General features: G+C 35.5%; 1 protein-coding gene across 1 annotated transcript; it reads left to right on the forward strand.

Annotated features, from left to right (window-relative positions):
- Positions 1–498: 498 nt before the first annotated feature.
- PTS (6-pyruvoyltetrahydropterin synthase) lies at positions 499–15,110 on the forward strand. Its single transcript, XM_051986983.1, has 6 exons — positions 499–1,373; positions 4,206–4,285; positions 5,805–5,827; positions 6,237–6,293; positions 11,259–11,329; positions 13,747–15,110. Exons 1-6 carry the CDS (start codon positions 1,285–1,287, stop codon positions 13,886–13,888), a joined length of 462 nt encoding a protein of 153 aa, XP_051842943.1. The 5' UTR covers positions 499–1,284; the 3' UTR covers positions 13,889–15,110.
- Positions 15,111–21,154: the final 6,044 nt, after the last annotated feature.

A 21,154-nucleotide genomic window follows, 5' to 3' on the forward strand; every position in this document is an offset into this window, starting at 1 on the left:
ACTTCCTCATTACTGATGACAGCACCACCATCCTTCCAATCACTTCAGTTTATAATTTCTGTCATCCTTGAGTCTTCACCTTTCTTTCCAGACCTCTAAATGAATTTCCAAATATTGCCATAACTCAACTTTCGCCCAAGTCCCCATCTCTCTAATTTCAGAGTCACTACACTAATTTGGGGTCTCATCACTTCTTCATAATGTCCTCATTGGCCTCTGATCTCAATTTTCTCCAAACTAGTTTTTGATCATTTTTTTCCAAAGTTGTTTTTATCTTTCCTAAATCTGACTTTATCACTTTCCTACTCAAGAAATTCCACTAGCTTCCTACTGATTCTAGGACCAAATAGTATTTCCTTTTTAAAATGTCCATTTTTGTTTTGTATTATAATGTACATAAGTGTGTAATATCATGGCAAAGATGCTTATAATTTATCAATACGGAAACAAAAATATTTAAGATAATTAAAGGCATTCCTTTTTTAATTTAATTTTTCTGGTCATATATACATATACATTTAAAAAACATTTCCTTATGATCATTTTGGGAGAGAAAAATCAGAACAAAAGGGAAAAACCTTAAATTAAAAAACAAGACAAAAAAAAAGTGCACATAGCATGTGTCGATTTACATTCAATCTCCATATTTCTCTCCTTATTTTCCACCCAGTTTTTTGAGATTGCTTTGATGGTAAATTCTCCTTTTAAAAATTGATATTATTAATTTTGCTGCTAGGGATGGGTAATAAAAAAGAGACACACTGGAGAACTTAGATCTAGTTAACGGTTCGTTATTAAGCGCAGAGAGGGATAGTTTTGAGATTTCTCTCAGCTACAGAAAATTAGGAGCACTCGAAGTTGTACGTGGACGACTTTAATATGGATGTAAGAAAAACTGCCCCGAATTAGAATTATGCAAGAGTTGTGCGGGAGTTGCTTCGTAAAGCAGAGAGCTTCCCATCTCTGGAGGTCTTTCTCAGAGGCTTCTCGATCACTTATCAGCTACAAAGGGGTAAAGGGCATCTTCTAGTGGGAGGTGGCCTGGGTGACCGTTGGCCTCCTGGGATTGCGAGGCTGGGATTGCGAGCACGCAAAGGGAGCTCCACCAGGCCGCCAGGGGGCGGCCTCTCGCAGCCTAGATTAGCGGGCGGGGCCTTCCGGAAAGCGAGACCCTAGACCGTAGCAGGCCAGCCGTTGCTGGAGAGGGCGCCGGCCTCTCGCTTTTCCTCTGACCACCTTTTCTCGTAGGTAACTGGAGAGGTCTCTGGCGCGTAAGCGTGCGACATGATGAACACGTCAGGCTCGCGCCCGGGACATCCCTGTGCGCGGGTCTCGCGGTGCGTCACCTTCAGCGCGAGCCATCGGCTCCACAGGTGAGGGGGGTAGGGAGGTGTTGGGAGTAAGAGGGCGGGACCAAGAGCTAGGATCTTCCGGGGGAGGGGCCAGGCACGCTAGTTGGGGGCAGGGCCATATATCATGCACTCCCTTCAAGGGAGGGGTAATTGGTTACTTGGACCAATGGGTGGGCATAGGCAACATGGGGGCGGGGCTTGGCTCCACAGGACTGGGGGCGGAGCCACGGGCTTCAGTGGAGGAGGTAGTGTGAACCTTGCACGGGGCAGGAAAGTCTGCGCCAATGGTTACACAGGAAAAGTATTAAATTGAAATAGTTATCGAGATATTTTTTAAAAGGCCACCGGCTCCAGGTTGACAACCTAGTAATTAGTAGTTATTAATAATACAATAAAATATTTCTTAAGTATCCACTAAGAACCATCTGGGGATTAGGACAGATGCCTTGCCCTCCGAGAGTTTACCATCTAATTGGGGAGACCACGTGCAAACTTATTTAGCTTGACGTTTACCGAATAAACCCGAGAGGAATTCGTAAAGTTCTGGGATCTGGTGGGGCTGGGGATCTGGTGGGGCTGGAGAAAGCTTTCCGTAGAAGGTGGGATTTTTGTTGGCGCTTAAAGGAAACTGGGAGGTGGAAATGGGGAGAGAGAGCGGTCTGGGCTTGGGGGACTGCCAGAGAAATGACATTAGAGCTGAGGATGGAGCATCTCTTTGTGGAAAAGCCAGGAAGTCAGGGTCTCTGCGTCAAGGAACCTGTTGGGGAGCAAAGTAAAGAGGAAGGGGCTGGGATGTGAAGGGCTGTGAATGCCGGACGGCAGTTCATATTTGCTCCTAGAGGCGATAGAAAAGTGTGGGAATTTAGAATTGGGAGGTGATATCATCATCATCATCATCATCATCATCGCCCCTGGGGTAAGGAAAAAGACACAGGTTACTTGGGTGCTTCACAGCAGAGCTGGGTAGGACCTTTGGGGTGGGGCCCACAGGTGAGGCAGGGGCTGGATTCACCTACAAAAGAAGGACAAGTGGAGATATATATAAGGCGTGAGTATAGGTGTGTAATAACTAATATTTGTGATCTACCACAGGTTAAATTGGGGAGAAATGGGACTAAAGATTAAAGGTGAAGCTAGGGAAAGAAGTGGTGCCAGTGATAGCTAATATACCAGAGATACTGAATCCCTTCTGTTTGAGATGAGGGAGATGTAAGGATGAGAAGTCTAGAAGTCTAATCAATAAACAATTACGAAGTGCCCACTATGTGCTACCCTCTGGGAATAGGAAACATTTATGAATTAAGTGGTCTTATGGGAGTGTCTCAGTATCAGCCTTTCCCTATTTATTTATTCTATCTTCTCCCCCTCCCTCAAACCTGGGACAATTAACTCTTTTGTTTCATGTAATTTTCATGAATGATTTCTTGAATTATACCTTTGGAAAAGCAGGCTTTGAAAAAGCCCAATGGGATTCAAGTGGAGCTAAAATCTTGACAATCTTTAAACCCAAATCTTCGGACTTTGTTTGATTGATTAGTAGTAGGTTTCAGTCCAAGCCTCACTTGCTCATTGAGTTTTGCTGGCTCAGGGCAGTATGGATAGCCTTTGTTTCTTCCCTGGCCAGAAACTCTGAGAGTGTTTCCTCCTAGGTTGTGAAGGCAAACTAGGCCATCTTTTGTCTCAATTCCTACCGAACCTTTAATCATTGAAAGGGCATTACCTCAAACAAACAGATCTGGGAAAGACCTTAACTTAAAAAGAACATGGTCTTCTACTGCATCCTGGACTATCTCTAGTCATCTTGACTTATACCATTAGATTCCAACAACTCTGGAAGAGAGAGTGAGACTGATGACTTTGCACAGCTTTGCCTCATTTAAATCTAATTCCCAGGGAAATCAAGACATCACCCTCTGATGTCATTGGCTATGTTCAGAACAAAAGTTTACGACTAATTTGAAAGTCTCTAAATGATTGCCTCCAGAATCACATATCAAATATAATCTGTCACCTTCCTACACTTCCAATTTTCTTGATTCACTATTACTGACCTTCCTTTTTTTCACACTAGAAAATCCATATCCAGATGCTAGGTATTTTCATTGGCTCAAACCCTTCCCTCTGCCCTAGAATTCTCTCACCCTTTATTCCCACTTCCTGGTTTTCTTAGCTTCCTCTGTCTTCAGCAAAAATCCCACCTTTTATATGAAAATCTTTCTCAGTCCCCTTTAATTCTAGGGTCTTCCCTCTGTTGATTGTCTCCTATGTATCTTTCTATATCTTGTTTGTACATAGTTGTTTGTCCTTTTTGCCCATCAAGAGCATGGGATTATTTCACTTTTCTTTTTATCTCCATGGTCTTAGCCCAGGAACTCTCAAATAATACATACTTATTAAATGTTTGTTGACTTTCTGTCTGACTGGTTGAGGAAAAAAATTATTACATTTAGACAGAATTGGGAGATAGTAAAAACAGAAACTTTGAAAGATATGATTAGGTTATATAATAGTCTCTCAAATGAGAGAATGCTGGAAGTTCACAGCTTTGGAATGATTCACAATCAATAGAAATTGACACTGGCCAGTCACTTTTATGGACATATGTGACTTTAATATGGATAAATTTAAGGATTGTGAATTGCTAACCTCAGTGGTACAGTGCTCTGCTCTGGGATCACAGTAACGTCTTATAATTTAAAAAATATATATATAAATCTGACATGAGAACCCATATAGGGTATGTGAGCTAATATTGATTGATTTTCAAAGGATAAAGGTTTTTTTTTTTTTTAAGCATATAAGCAATTTACAGGTATTATTTATATACTTTTTTAATTCTTTTTTCTTTGGCAGCAAATCTCTCAGTGATGAAAAGAATCTGAAGCTGTTTGGGAAATGTAATAATCCCAATGGCCATGGGCATAACTATAAAGGTAAGAAAGAGAACATCAGAATTTAAGCTTTTTCACAGAAATGAGAGGTAGAGCACATAATCTTTCAGAAAGAATAGTGATTTATTTGGAAGTCCGGAGATTTGTGTTCTACTCTGGACTCAGTTCTGCCAATTAACTTGAGCAAATTATTTTTTCTCAATCATTATTTCCATAGATGTAAAGTAGCAGAGTTGGATTACAATGATTTTGTAGGGTTTCTTCCAGGTCTTACATCCTCTGAACCCAAGTGTTAAGTGTATTCTATCGTTGTGGACTTAATAAGTGAAAAACATTGTGAACTTAAATTTCCACAATTTTAAACAAAAATGAGAAGCTAAATTAATTTCAAATATAAACTATCTCTCCCTTAGGTGAATACAATTTAGTAGTTTTGAAGTATTCATAAGAGCAGGAGAAGAGAAATACTCTCAATTATCTGCTCCAATGGAGTGGAGCAACATTATAGGTAGTCCAAAATAATCAGTGGTTTAAAATCATTTTTATTTGGCTTAGGAATTCATAATAAGATTTTTTGTGGCAGTATATATTCATCTAACTAGGTCTGGCCAAGGCTAACATTAAAATGAATTTGTTTTCCCTTAAGTACACACTCACTGAGGAAAGGAGGTAGTTAAGGAACATGCTGCCTAGTAGGAATACCGCTGGGTTTAAACATTTGTCTGTGATAATCCACAAAGAATAATTTATGCCTGGGTAATTGAGATTTGCCTCTTTAGAAGAGTCAGCCAGGTATGGTATAGTGGATAAAGTATAGGCATTAGCGTAAAGAAAACCTGTTTTCAAATTCTACCTCTGGAGTACTCATTAGTTGTGTCGCCATGGACATGTCACTTAATGTCTAAGTCCTAGAACATTTCCTAGGACGTATTTGTGAAGTCAGTGTCAGGTAGTTGATACCCACATCATAGGTGGAGGAAGTTTTCTATTCTGATAAAATCAAATCACAGATTCTTTTGAATTCTGTACTTGAGAGTTTATTCTATTAAGCCATAACAGATGCTTTCAAGTGCTGATCTATAAACAATTCGCCTACCTTCAGATAAACATCCATTTGTGAAGCAGTTTTCTTTTAAATTACTCCTTACTTTATAAAAGCACCTGTTTTTCCTCATATTATTGCTGTCAGCTTATGTGTGTATTCATGTGAATGAGGTAGAGATTCATCTTCCTCTTTTGTCTCTACTAAGAATTTAAGTCATTGAGTGTGCTTAATTTGGTATGTGACTTCACTCAGAAAGATATTAACTCAAAATTGAACACCAGTCCTGGTAGTTTTCCTGCAGAACTACAATGTACTTTCCCTGGCTTTGGTCCTCTCATACTTAGATGGGATCTGATGATAAAGGAACCAGCTTCCAAATTGGAGAGTTGTTTTGTTTGGAAATATAAGGTTTCCTGTCTGCTATAGCCTATGTTGCCAATATCTGCTTATGTGATAGCTTGTTGAAAATCATGACTATTTTTGATATTTTGTCTCTCCCTCCCCAACCCCCCATAGTTGTGGTGACAATACATGGCGAGGTATGTGCAAAAAAAATTTGTCTCTTGTGATTTGTGCAATTTGCTTAGACCTTTTCTAGCTTATGTGGTGGACTTTTATCATTATGTATTCTATGCTTAAAATGTTTCTTTAGTGTTGCTTATTTGTTAGTCTTTTTATCTGGTGAATTGTTGCTTTTTCTAGTTACTCCACTTCCAATGAATTGTTCTTCAAACTGGATTCTGAAGCTTTGACTGATATTATAGCACAAATAATACCGTGTGAGGATAGATCTCAGATTTAAATGATTATCTTGGAAAATTAAATTATCTGTGGGGAAACAAATATTTTGGCCTGCTCTCTGGACTCCATGCTGGCTTTCTTCTTTTTCTAAGGATTAATTATTATGAGTTGCCCAAATCTAATTTTTTAATTTTGTTTATCCCTTAGATTGATCCTGTTACAGGAATGGTTATGAATCTGACAGACTTAAAAGAATATATGGAGGTAATAATATTATTTAGTACTGTATAGCTTCATGGTATATGTTTAAAATTGAGCTCCTCAAATACAAGTTTTCAAAGATTTCATTCTGCAAACTTCTGCCTCTAGAATTGTTTTTGCTGTAGGCCTTGGGAAGCTTTCCTTTTACCTCTAGCCTTAATACTGCTTGTTTTGCTGCTGTTTGAAAGATTCATGAATTTGAAACCAATCAGAAATAATGTATAGTGATCAAGAGAGCTATTTGTATCATTTACTTTACTTGAACTACACCTTACTTCTCTGCTTTATCTGTTTAGATTCTTCTCATCCTAAAAGAACCAATTTCACTTGTGAAAGTTTCTATTCTATTCCTGCCCTCATAGATCTTTTCTCTATATTCCTTCAGTCTATAAACACTACCACAAAAATTAGCACTGAATTACTTTATATTGTTCCCTCAGCATATTTCTGTTTCCAGATGTTTTTTATTTATGCATTCTCCTCACCTCCTAGCATGTTACTAAGTATATTAGATATATATGGTTTGTTACTCAGTACTTTTTCTGAAATTTAAATTCTTTTTAAAAGACAGTAACATCACACTACATTTAATTCTTTATATGTTACCTTTTTTTCTCCTGTGACATATACAACAGATACTTATTGAGCACTTATAAGTATATATTAGCTCTATGGGGAATACAAAAAAAGTGTATCTCAGAGCCTTGCCTTCAAACTGCTTAATAATTTGGAAGACAAGAAATGTGTATTTAAAAGTCTAACAATACAGGAGATAACAATGCCTGTTAAAATGTTTACTGAAAGGTTGAATTGCTGTAGATTCAGAGAAAGACGAGATCCCTGTGGGATGTAATCGTAAAGAGAAGGCTTCATGGAGGAGGTGGACATTGTCCTGGGCCCTAAAAGTCATAGGATCTCCAAGTTGCAGTTAACGGAACAAAAACCTTCTCCACAATATTCCTGAAAAATGCTCATCTAGTTTTGCTTAATGACCTCCAGTGAAGGGAACTAATTACTTCTTGAGGCATCCCATTTTACTTTTGAACAGCTCTAACTCGTACAAAGGGATGTATTTTTTCCTTAAGTCTAAATTTGTCTCTTTTCAACTTCCTACCATTCCTCCTACACAAGAAGTATAATCCCCCCTTGCACAAGACAACTCTGTCTTTTCTTTTCTAATTTAATTTATATCCCTAGTTCTTTCAACTTGTCTGCTTATGGCCTAATCTTGAGGTCTGCCACTATTCTGTGGGTCTCCTGGGTGCTTTCAAGAAAATCAGAGTACTTCATAAATGCAGAGCTCAGAACTGAATAGAATATTCTACTTAGTGTCTGACTCCAGCAGAATGTGTCCTCACTATTACTTGCTTAGTCATATACACTAGAGCCCAAGAACATATTGACTTGTATTAAATGTTCTACCATTACAATTTTCAAGGCCTTTTTTTAAAAAATAGGTGAACTTTTATCTAGTCATGTGATTCCCATATTACACTTATAAAGTTGCTTTTTTTAAAAATTCAAATTGAAAATTCCCCTCTATTTTTATGAAGTTTTATCTTATTGGCTTGTTGAGAATTTTCTGAGTACTGTCATCCAATATATATATATATATATATATATATATATATATATATATATATATATACACACAATACCAAATTCTGATCCCTGGGCCATATTGACATTGAACTATTAATGACTACCTTTTGTGTCCATTCAATAAGATCCAACTTTGCCAAACTGTGCTATTAATTAGTACATATCATTCTTTATCCACAAGAATAATATGAGAGATTTTGTCGAATGCTTTGCTAATACCTAAGTTCCCTTGATCTATCAGGAGAGCAACTATGTTAGAAAAAACTATGTTAGAAAATGAAATGATAGTCTAGTGTGGCCTTTCTTTTTAAAAATGATTTTTAATTTTTTTTTTAACATCACCTGCATTTCTTAATATATCTTCCTTACTTATAGCTAGCTCTTGATATAAAGAATACTCAAATAAAATCCCAAAGATTCAAACAATCCCAACCCTAGCTTAGTCAAACTAATCAACCCTTAGAAAAGGGCTGATGTATGCAATATTTTACCTCCACAGGCCCTAACTCTTCAAAAAAAAAATGGGAGAGATTCCCTCTCATAGTTCTTTTGTAGCAAGCTTGGTCATTGTAATTTTTTAGTATTGTTTCAATTTAATTATATTATGTGGTTGTAATTATTGTTTATTTTACTTTCCTAGTTTTGTTTATTTAATTTTTTACCAGTTTCTATTAGCCTGCCTATACTTTTTTTTTTATCCATCATATTCATTGTTTTCTTTAGTTTAGAAGTTATCCATTACCTTTTTATCATGTCTTATTTATCCCTCCTCCAGCTGCTTTATTTTATATTCTTTCCTACTATACAAGGCATTGCCATATATATGGGGCTTTTCTTTTTTGTCGTTGACCTCCTTGAAATATATAGCTAATAGATTGGGACCTCAGGGCCAAAGGTTGGAATGATTTTAGTCAATTTCTTTGCATAATTTTAAATTTTTTTCCAGAAGTCTTTGATCAATACACAGTTGTACTAGCAGTATATTAGTTTGCCTGCCTTTTCATAATTTCCCTCCAAAACAGTCTGGTTCTTTCTTTTGTCATCTTTGCCAGGCTAGGCCTCAGGGGAAACCTGACTTGATTTCATTTTCATATTTCTTTTGTTTGTAGTGATTTGGAGTGATATTTCACATAGTTATTAATTATAATTCCTTTGCACATGTGTAACCTATATTGGATTCCTTGCTGTCTAGGAGAGGAAAGAGGGAAGGAGAAAAATTTAGAACACAAAGTTTTGCAAGGGTAGATGTTGAAAACCATCTTTGCATGTATTTTGAAAAATAAAAAAGCTATTATTATTTTAAAAGAATAGTTTGTAATTTTTTGGGGAACTGTTCACATCCTTTGACTATTTATTTGGGAATAGCTTTTGGTGGCAGATCTTATTCTTAATGAAGCTATATTATCTTTTCGTGACCCCTGCTTTATATTCTAAGTATTTGTATACCATCCCCTTAAATGATACCTTTTTTTTAAAAATAGTATCTTATTTTTCCAAATACTAAATTCCAAAGATAGAAAATTATCTTGCAAAACCTTGTGTTCCAAATTTTTCTCCTTTTCTCCTTCTCTTCCCCTCCCTAAGACAGCAAGCAATCTGATGCAAGTTAAATGTTCAGTTCTTCTAAGCATATTTCCATATTTATCATGCAGCACAAGAAAAATTAGCTCAAAAGGGAAAAAAACATGAAAAAGAAAAAAAAAACAAGCAAGCAAACAACAACAAAAAAGTGAAAATGTTATACTATCCTTTGATCCCTGTTCTGTTCCATAGTTCTCTTTCAGGATGTAGTTGGCATTTTCCATCATAAGTCTATTGGATCACCTCATTGTTGAAGAACCAAGTCCATTACAGTTGGTCATCATATAATCTTATTGTTTCTGTATACAATGTTCTCTTGGTTCTCCTCACTTCATTTAGCATCAGTTCATGTAAATCTTTCTAAGCTTTTCTGAAATCAGCTTTTTCATCTAAATGAGATACATTTATTGGAAGTCAAATTTAGGCTTCTTTACTCTGCAGATTCTGATTTCTTCCATTTTGGGGAAATTGAGACAATATTTGGCCTCCCCCAGTTCTGTATTACCTGTCCTGTCTTATGTCATTCTGATAGTGATTCAGCCAGCATTCACACCTGTCTTTTCTTTTAGTTCCCAGAGATGTCGTTATCAGAATCTGGATACTTGAACTTCTCAGGGATACTCTTGTCTTATTTTTTTAGTGTTAGCTCTTTATTAGCCATTATCTGCTTTTTTTCCTCTTTCCAGCATCTAAGTCATTCATTTTGAGACAGAAAATAGAGGCAAATCTCACATATTTATTCTCTTAATACTCAAATAGGACAATCCTTTCAATTTATTGAAATCACAATTTATACTAATAGTAGCTAACTTCTGTAAAGTACTTTATGGCTTACAAAGTACTTTGCAGACATTGCCTCATTTAATTCCACCATGGTGTGATGAGCTCAGTACTATTATTATCCCCTTATAGTAGATGAAACAGGCATAGTAATGCTAGTAGACTTATCCATAATTACCCAGCTTGCAAGTGTCAGAGGCAGATTGTAACCTGGCCTTGCCCAGCTTTAAAGCTAATGTTCTTTTTATTGCATGAATCAATCATGGTACTTCTTGAGATTCTAAAAATGATTGCTTCCATGATACCAAGGTTTTTTAGGTAGTTGAAACTGGTACTGATATCAGGAAAAATGGCAATTAACAGCTCTTGTTAAAGAAAAAGGAAGAAAAATGATGTGTGTTTGAACACATGGAAATAATCTACTTTGCACTTATAAAGTTTTTAGGAGCTCAAGGTAATTAAATTACTTGATTCTAAACAAATTTTGAACTAACTTTGTAATTGAGTGACTCTTAAAAAACCTAAGTATTCTGGTTACATGTCTTTTTGCTAGCTTCCAATGTCTTGTTGTGACACTGATAGATGAGAGTTATGTTGAAGTGTTGTTTGAAATAAAAAAAAATTTTCGGAGAACATACGATTGTTATCTGATGTTCTTAATTGCCTTAGGTCACATTACAGAAAAGTTCTAATGTAAGTATTTCCACTCTGATATGAAGTGGTATATGTTCATGATTGGACGGTAGTTGTGGATTTCTTACTGTGGTTTTGCCAGCTGGTCTTTGGACAAATGAAGGACAACTCATCAGTTTGGAGGAGGTCCTGTTTTCTACTGATAGCATTAAACTGCCTGGAATTTTTGTTGGATAGGGTCATAGCACATAGGCACTCAACCTCCAGTTAACAGAGTCAACATCTGAGAAGTACAAGCAGTGCCCATCCAAATCCAAATCACAAATGGAGCCAATCTTGGTTTTTCTTTTTTCTATTATATTTTGGCTCTAGGAGGCAATTATGAAACCCCTTGATCATAAGAACCTGGACCAGGATGTACCTTACTTTGCAGATGTTGTGAGGTAGGTGCTGACTCCCACTTTTGTCTCATAACAGATAATAAAATAAAAATAAATTTTCATATTAGTTCAAATAAATTGCAGTCTTCTCTTCTTCCCCTCAAAATGTGGCTGATATAAGTCATGAATGTAACTTAGAGTAGTGTTAGCATCATAGATATATCCTAAAACTTGCTTCTCCAGCAACAGAGGCACAAACAGTAGCCATGGCTTTCTCCAGGGATCTCACTCACTCAAGTGAAAAGAGATTGGGTTGGTGGTTGTCCCTGCAACTGCTATTACTACAAGAAATAAGAGAGAAAGAGCCTTAGAAAAGGATTTAACAGCTAAGCACCCAATGAACAACCACATATGTTTCAGTGTAGAAAAAATTACCAGAGGTGAGTGGTAGGAAGGGATTATTGGTTGTAGTCCCCCTCTTTGCAGAATTTATGCTTTGGTTTCCACAGTCCACTAAGTAAACCCTGCCGATCATGGCTTTGTACATGGTTAAAAAGCCTTTCCAGGTTATGGAATCTGGTCTTTTCTAGCTCTAAAATGGCCAGTTGGTGGGGATGGGGTAGAGGCTATTAATTGGTCTCAGTGTGGTAGAAAGGTGACATCCTTAGCCTAGAATCTCCAGAGAGGTTAGAGTTGATCTGAAACTAAGGACAAGATGGTGAAAATGAAAAGAAAGAAGTATATATTTTGGAAGCACTGAAGCTTCTTTCTTGTCAGATCTCTTTTGGAGGTATTGAATGAAGGTGATAAAGAAGGATGGGAGGATGTTGGAGGATAGGGGAAGAGAAAGGAGAAGTTACTATTCTCTCAATACTGTCAATTCAGAAATCATCAGTAACAAATGATGCTTCGAATGGAATTTTTTTCCCAAAGCAGGTTTGCTTAGTTCTAGGTTTCCTTCTCTTGATGTGGAAACATTACGTCCAAAAAATATGACCCACAGAAAAGTGGTTAATAAGTATCTCTATAAAAATGGCAGCAGACCACAACTTAGTTGTTAAAAGTTTCTGAATTCATAAACTTGGCTTAATCTCATGGATATATGTTTTATTTGCCTTTTTCAGTTTTTTTTATTTTTGCTTGAATGCCACACTAGTACTGGACAAAATATGTTAAGATAATTTTGAGAAACTGAAAACTTCACCATTTGTTTGGTAGTATGGGCCCAGGCTCCAGTCTATAGTGTAGAGGCTGGCAGCTCTGTCCATGAAGCTGTATCACATATGTTTGTGGAATTTTAAAATTCTTTACTTTAAAATGGTATGTTGTCTTTGATATGATAGATAGTGATATGATAGTAGTGTAATACATAATTGTATGCATCTTAGTACAAGCCCAAGTATTTTGAATTAAAAATATCTTTTAGTATTTTAAGCCCAATGTTTAATATTCTAGTGTAATGGGCTGAGGCTTGAGTTGATGCACTGAGGTCCCAAGCACATGAGGCTAAATAGTAATTGGACCATAATCTATTAATATATAAGTTTGGAGAAAGAATGGCCCCCGCCCACTCTTTGCGCAAGTCCTGATGTGTTGTATAGGAAATGACGATTTTGGTGGGTGGAGGCAGGGGAGTGGAAAAGGAAGGGGAAGGAGGACTTTTGGTATTGCTTTGCGACATTTTGCTCAGGTCAGATCGCTCTCTGTTAGCTGGCTTCCTGTCGCAGCTGCCCATATTGCGATTGCAATCCTTCTTGCCCATATTGCTATCGCAATCCTTTTTCACCTCTTCACTTGAATAAAGACTGAAGATTTTTTCCCTTAACCTGAGTTCCTGAATCCGGCTGATTTTAAATACGCGATCATTACAATTGGCCCCAACCTTCCTTTTCCACTCCCCTGCCTCCACCCACCAAAATCGTCATTTCCTATACAACACATCAGGACTTGCACAAAGAATGGGTGAGGGCCATTCTTTCTCCAAGCTTATATATTAATAGATTATGGTCCAATTACTATTTAGCCTCATGTGCTTGGGACCTCAGTGCATCAACTCAAGCCTCAGCCCATTACATTCTAGGAGTTCTTTTTTAACTTTATATAGAGTGTGCCCAAAGCCTTAATTAAAGGCTTTTAATTTAGCTTAAAGTTGTGCTAAGACTTTTGGGACAACCTATACATAGTATTTAATGAGAAAGAAGGTTGGTTGTTTACTTTGAAAAGCAATTTCTCCTAAACAGGTCATTTTATATGAGAATTTCACATAATTAAGTGCATACTTATAGATATTTCTTCCCAAAAGATTTGATTTTAGAGGGGCATCCTCAATTTGAGATAGCCTATTCAGTAAATAATTTACCATATCTAGTTGTTAATTTAAATGCTCAAATTTGCAAGAAGGTTTATTTCTGAGAATGATGGATATGAGACTGCTAATCATTTTCATTTTGAGCTTGTAAAATTTTTATCTCTGTTCACAGCACAACAGAAAATGTAGCTGTATATATCTGGGAAAATCTTCAGAAGATTCTTCCTGTGGGAGTCCTTTATAAAGTCAAAGTGCACGAAACTGACAATAACATCGTTGTCTACAAGGGAGAGTTATCAGCCCTTGGGAATTAATATTACTATCTTAACATTAAATTCATGGCTAATCTTTTTGTAAAAGAACATATCTGTTGAAGTATTAATAAGCTGTCATATTGATGCTACTATTGTGTCCTGGAATATCTGAATGTAAAAACATTTCAAATTCATAGAATTTTTATTTCAATATAGAGAGTTGTACTTTACAAATTTAAAGAAAAATTGTTGTCAGAGTGCTTTGGTGGGTCGTTAAAAAACAAACCAACAAACTCTTCCTTTTATTTTGTCATGGTCATCTAGTTTTCCTAATTCAGAAAATCTCTAGGCATGAATAATAAATGAATGAATTAAAAAGCATTGTATAAGTGCCTACTATGTACCATCCATAATGCTAAGCTTTGAAAATACAATAAAGCAGATAGGCCTTCCTTTCAGTGAGTTTACATACAACATATAAATCAAAATGGTGGTCAATGAAGATTATTTGGTTGGAAAGTTAGAGGCACAGAATAGAATCATAGGAGAATGAAGATTGACACATGTTTTCAGGAACTATAGCAGAATTGATAGGAATATTAGGAATAGATAGAGAGGGTGAAGAAATCTGAGGTTTAAAATGAAATATAGTCAGAGACAGAACCTAGATTTGGTGGGCCACTGTGGCAACCATAATTAGCCTCCGAGGGCCAAAGATAGGACTTGTAGGTAAGAACATGTTAGGTCCTCCAGGGTACAATTCTGGACATAAAGGATGCTTTTGTAACTTATTTGAAATATTAAAATGTATGTAGAACTTTACAATAAATCAAGTTTGAGTGACATAGCTGATTTTGAAGACCATGAATAATGATTACTTATTATACATCCTCTTAAAATAATACAACAAAAAAAGGAGGCTTTACTCTGGTGTGGCAACCCTCCCATAGGAATTGCTTACTCATTGTCCCTAATCATTTTTCCTCTGTTAATTTGTATTACATTAAATGAATGTAAATCTGTAGGTCTGTGTTGTGTGCACAGAGCTTTTTCTTTCTTGGATTCTCATTTGCATTGCTGGGGGGAAGGGAAGGAGCATCTCCTTTTCTCCTTTGTGCTTTGTATCCAGTAAAGAATCAGATTGACAATGAAAGGCCAGAATTTGTTTTACAGTATTAAACTTAATACAGTTTCATGTGCAAACATTTTGTTGTTGTGGTTGTACCATGTTAAGGAAATGATTGTTTTGTTCTGTGAATTAAAAATAAATTTAAAAACAAGAGCTCTGGACTTAAAGTGACCAAATCTAGATTCAAGGTCCAGGTGAGTTACTTTTATTAGTCCTGGGACCATGGGAAAATTACTAGCCTTTTTCTATTTCAGTTTTCTTTCTTTAAGAGAGCAATGATTTTTAATGACATCCCACAGGGATGTTGTGAGAATCAAATAGATCCCACAAATTATGTAGAAAGGCAGTGTGATATAGCAAAGCTGACAGTAGAGCTAGGAGGATCTAAGTTCAAAACTAAGTTCCACCTCAGGCACATAAGATTGTGACTTTAATAAGTGAGTTATACACTCAGACTCCTCAGTTGCAAAGAAAGTGGTGCTCTGGATTGGTGGGAACTCCTACAGCTGGAAGTTCCATATACCATTGAAAGCACTGGTCTATGCCATATATAAGTGCTTTGAAAACAGAAAACATGATTACAAATATCAGTTATTCTTTAAATTTTGAAATTTGTGATGGTGATTGACTTTAAATTGAAGATAGATCTGTATGTATCATATACAGTTTTTGGCTGAGTCATTTGATAAATGATGCCATAATCAATGGTGGATGAAAAGCCACATGCCAACTTCTGATAGAAGACTAATGCATAGATTATAAAGCATTTCTTTTAGAAAGAATTAGCATAGCTTTGGCAATAAGAGAAGAAAAAGAGATTAAAGGAATTAGAGTGAGTAATGAGGAAACCAAATTATCACTGCAGATGATATGATGGTATACTTAGAGAACCCTAGAGAATCAATTGAAACACTATTAAAAATAATCCACAACTTTAGCAAAGTTGCAGGATACAAAATAAATCCATATAAATCATCACTAACAAAACCCAACAGCAAAAGATACAAAGAGAAATTCCATTTAAAGTAACTGTTGATAGTATAAAATATTTGGGAATCTATCTGCCAAGAGAAAGGCAGAAACTATATGAGCAAAACTACAAAACACTTTCCATACAACTAAAGTCAGATCTAAACAATTGGAAAAATATCAAATGCTCTTGGATAGGTCGAGTGAATAGAATAAAGATGACAATACTACCTAAACTAATCTACATATTTAATGCTATACCAATCAAACTGTCAAGAAACTATTTTAATGACTTAGAAATAATAAAAACAAAATTTATCTGGAAGAACAAAAGCAAATGAAGGTGGCCTAGCTGTACCTGATCTAAAACTATATTATAAAGCAATGGTCATCAAAACCATTGATGGCTAAGAAATAGAGAAGTTAATCAGTGGAATAGGTTGGGTTCAGAGGACAAAATAGTCAATAACTACAGCAATTTAGTATTTGACAAATCCAAAGACCCCAGCTTTTGGGATAAGAATTCACTATTTGACAAAAACTGCTAGGAAAATTGGAAACTAGTATGGCAGAAACTAGGCACTAATCTACATATAACATCATATACCACGATAAGGTCGAAATAGGTTCATGATCTAGATATAAAGAATGATATTGTAAATAAATTATAAGAATGTAGGATAGTTTACCTCTCAGATCTATAGAGGAGGAAGGAATTTGTGATTAAAGAAGAACTAGAGATCATTATTGATTACAAAATAGATAATTTTGATTATATTAAGTTAAAAAGTTTTTGTACAAACAAAATGAATGCAGGTAAGATTAGAAGGGAAGCAATAAACTGGGAAAACATTTTTACATTCCGATAAAGGCCTCATTTCTAAAAAATATAGAGAATTGACTCAATTTTATAAGAATTCAAGGCATTCTCCAATTGATAAAATGGTTGAAGGATATGAACAGACAATTTTCAGATGAAGAAATTGAAACAATTTATAGTATATAAAAAGGTGCTCCAAATCATTATTGATCAGAGAAATATATGGGGACAGCTAGGTGGCGCAGTGGATAGAGCATCAGCCCTGAAGTCAGAAGGACCTGAGTTCAAATCTAGTCTCTGACACTTAACACTTCCTAGCTGTGTGACCCTGGGCAAGTCATTTAACCCCAATTGCCTCAGCAAAAAAAAAAAAAAAAAAGGCGGAAGAGAAATTCAAATTAAGACGACTCTGAGATACCACTACACACCTCTCAGATTGGCTAAGATGACAGGAAAAGATAATGATAAATGTTTGAGGGGATGTGGGAAAACTGGGACACTGATACATTGTTGGTGGAATTGTGCACAGATCCAACCATTCTGCAGAGCAGTTTGGAACTATGTTCAAAAAGTCCAGCAGTGTCTCTACTGGGCTTATATCCCAAAGAGATCTTAAAGGAAGAAAGGTACCCACATATGCAAAAATGTTTGTAGCAGCCCTTTTTATAGAAGGAATTGGAAACTGAATGGATGCCCATTAATTGGAGAATGGCTGAATACATTGTGGTATATGAATGTTATGGAATATTATTGTTCTGTAAGAAATGACCAGCAGGATGAATACAGAAAGCTCTGGAGAGATTTACATGAACTGATGCTAAGTAAGATGAGCAGAAACAAGAGATCATTGTACATAGCAACAAGAAGACTATATGATGATCAATTCTGATGGATGTGGCTCTTTCCAACAATGAGAAGATTCAAACCAGTTCCAATTGTACAGGGATGAAGAGAGCCATCTATATCCAGAGAGTGGACTGTGGGAACTGTGTGGACCACAACATAACATTCTCATTCTTTCTGTTGTCTGCTTGCATTTTGTTTTCTTTTTTTTCCCTTATTGATACGATTGTTCTTGTGCAGCAAGATAACTGTATAAATATGTGTATGTGTATATATATATATGTATGTGTATATATATGTGTGTATATATATATATATATATATATATATATATATATATATATATATATATATATATATATATATGAGTTAACATATATTTTAACATATTTAACATGTATTGGACTACCTGCCATCTAGGGGAGGGGATGGGGGGAAGGAGGGGATAATTTGGAACAGAAGGTTTTGCAAGAGTCACTGTTGAAAAATTTCCTATGCATATGTTTTATAAATAAAAAGCTTTAGTAAAAAGAAAAAGAAAATTATAGGCCAATGTTACTAATGAATACAGATACAAAAATTCTAAATGGAAGACAACAACAATATATCTCAAACATTGTACATTGTGATCAACTGAGATTTATACCAGGAATGGAAGATTGGGTTCAACATAAAGAAAGCTATTAACATAATTTATTTTGATAAAATATAACACTATTATATTGAGTGAAACTTAACTCTCATCAAAATTGGCTCAAAGAGGGAATAATAAATACACTCAACTGGGTATAGAAATCTTTTTTATCTATAGGAAAGTAGGAAGGGAAGGGAATAGGGGAAAAGTATGTGTATGAAAAAAGGCAAGTTGGAGGAGGGAATAATCAAAAGCAAAACTCTTTTTTGAAGAGGGACAGAAAGAATAGAATAAAAAGGGTGGAGGGACTAGTATGGAGAAAAATATAGTGAGTAATAGTTTTTAGGAAATTTCTCTGATAAAGAGCTCATTTCTAAAACAGAGAGAAATTTATAAAAATAAAAGATAAACAATCTTCAGATGAAGTAAAGTTATCTATAATCATATAAAAATGCTTTAATTCAGTATTTATTGGAGAAATGCAAATTAAAACAATACTGAGGACTACCTCATACCTATTAGATTGGGTGTACAAGGGGAAAAAATGGAAAATGTATAGAAAATGGTATTGTTGGAAAAATGGAACATTAAAATATTGTTTGTGGAAAAAATGGAAAATGGTATAGAAAATGGTATTGTTGGAAAAATGGAACATTAAAATATTGTTTGTGGAGTTGTGAATTGATTCAACCATTCTGTAGGACAATTTGGAACTATACTCAAAGGGTTATCAAACTGTGCATACCCTTTGATCCAGCAGTGTCTTTACTGGATTTGTATCTTTAAAATATTGTAAAAGAGGAAAAGGATTCACAAGTACAAAAATGTTTGTAGCAGCACTTATTTTTGTATTGGCAAGGAAATAGAAATTGAGTGGATGCCCACCCCATTCTAGTTGAGGAATGACTAAATAAGTTGTGGTAGATGAATATAATGGAATATTATTTTTCTATAAGAAATGATGAGCAAAATGCTATCAGAAAGACTTCCATGAGTTGATGCAAAGTGAAATGCACTGTGTACAAAATAACAGCAATATTGTAAGATGATCAGTTATGAATGACTTAATACACATAAGTGTTAAGCATAAATCTGAAAGACTTATGATTAAAAAAAAGTGTATACATACCCAGTGAAAGAACTGATGGTGTCTGAATATATATTGAAGCATATATAATTTTTTTAATCTTCATTATTTTTCTTGAGTTTTTTGTTTGTTTTTCTCTATATTTTCTTTCACAGCATGACTATTATAGAAATGTTTTGTATGTCTACACATATATAATCTATGTCAAATATCTTGCCTTTTCAATTAGGGATGGGTTGGTAAGGGAAGAAGAGAGAATTTGGAAGTCAAAGTTTTAAAAATGAACATTAAAATTATTTTTACATGTGACTGGGGAAAAATAAAATATTAAATAATTAAAAAACAAAGAATTAGCATTCTTTAGTGAACATTAATGATGCTTTGAGAACATTTCTTATTTTTTGCTTCTGGGGTGTGTGTGTGTGTGTGTGTGTGTGTGTGTGTGTGAGAGAGAGAGAGAGAGAGAGAGACAGACAGACAGACACAAGAGAGAGACAGAGAGACAGAGACAGAAATAGAGAGAAAGAGGTTGGGGGGAGAGGGAAAGGGACAAGAAGGGAGGACAGGGAAGGGAAAAACAGAGAGAGAAACAGAGAAACAAAGAGAAAGAAATAGAGACAGAGACGGGGGGGCGGGGGAAGACAGACACAGAGATGAGTTGAGAAGACTGCCAGACACATAGAGACAAGGTGAGAGACACAGAGATAGAGAAAGAGGGATAGAAAAAGAGAAAGAATAGGAGGTCTTAATAGAAAGGTTATAATGTGAAATGGAACTGTTATGAGGCTTTGAGGCCGTTGTAATTGGCTTTAACATTTCTTTAAGAGTTTCTCTCCATCTTGTTTTGTTTCTCTTTAAAACCAAACCAAATCAAACCAAATCAGTTTTTTGATAGGTTTCTATAATAAGAAAGAACTAATTTTGTTTGGCCTGTGGGGATGGGGTAGGAGAGAGAGGTATTAGTGTGGTCTAATTGAAAGAGTATTGACCAAGGAGTGAGAATAACTGGGTTTAGTTTGACTCTTGACCCTAGTTATGAAGCCTTGCCCAAATAGTTTAATATTACTGGACTTCCATTACTTTACCTACAGAGTGCCAGGAAAATCTGAGTTTAAGTCTTATGTCAAACCCTTACTAGCTGTATGATCCTGCTCAAGTCATTTAACCTTGTTTGCCTCATTTCCCTACCTATAAAGTGACTGGAGAAGGAAATGGTAAATCACTTTATTATCTTGGCCAAGAAAACCACAATGGGGTCATGACGAGTTAGACACAACTTAAATTTCCAACAAAAATGGAAATAATAGTTTTCCCTATGAGAATAGATGAGCTATTCAGAAAGTAAGCATTCATTTTGGAAGAAGGTAAGAGAATCATTGTCACTAGTCAATTAAAAAAACCTGAAAAGGTGAATTTTTAAACTCCATTTTTCAAGTGTGTTTTCTTTAAAGGGATGAAAACAATAAAAATCTTATGTTAAGGATTTATAGATTAGTAACATGACCGCTTTGCATACATTAGCAGATTTTATAATGCTTTTGGCCCCAATAGGACTCAACCACATCTAATTGTGCTGGGGGATAAAAATATTAGAGTAGTAATGACTATGGCTATCTCCTATGAAGAACATATGCAAATCATTAAATCCCAATTTTAATAATTAAAGCCTCACTCTTAGGTAATGAGAGGAAAAAGTGACTATAACCATATCTTTATAACTTATATACCTTGGGGGTACAATGTAGTTCATTCGGTCATTTTGGTTCTTATTGACTTTTCAATGTGGATCACCATATGCCAAATAGGAAGATGTTTGAAGTAATCTGCTCATATTCCACAGTGTC

Source organism: Antechinus flavipes, chromosome 3, assembly GCF_016432865.1.
Source record: "Antechinus flavipes isolate AdamAnt ecotype Samford, QLD, Australia chromosome 3, AdamAnt_v2, whole genome shotgun sequence".
Taxonomy (NCBI): domain Eukaryota; kingdom Metazoa; phylum Chordata; class Mammalia; order Dasyuromorphia; family Dasyuridae; genus Antechinus; species Antechinus flavipes.

Bases quoted from the DNA above. Each gene is read 5' to 3' on its own strand.
- PTS (XM_051986983.1), top strand. From the start codon at position 1,285: ATGATGAACACGTCAGGCTCGCGCCCGGGACATCCCTGTGCGCGGGTC. The intron at 1,374-4,205 runs GTGAGGGGGGTA...TTTCTTTGGCAG, and splicing joins GCGAGCCATCGGCTCCACAG to CAAATCTCTCAGTGATGAAA. The intron at 4,286-5,804 runs GTAAGAAAGAGA...AACCCCCCATAG, and splicing joins CCATGGGCATAACTATAAAG to TTGTGGTGACAATACATGGC.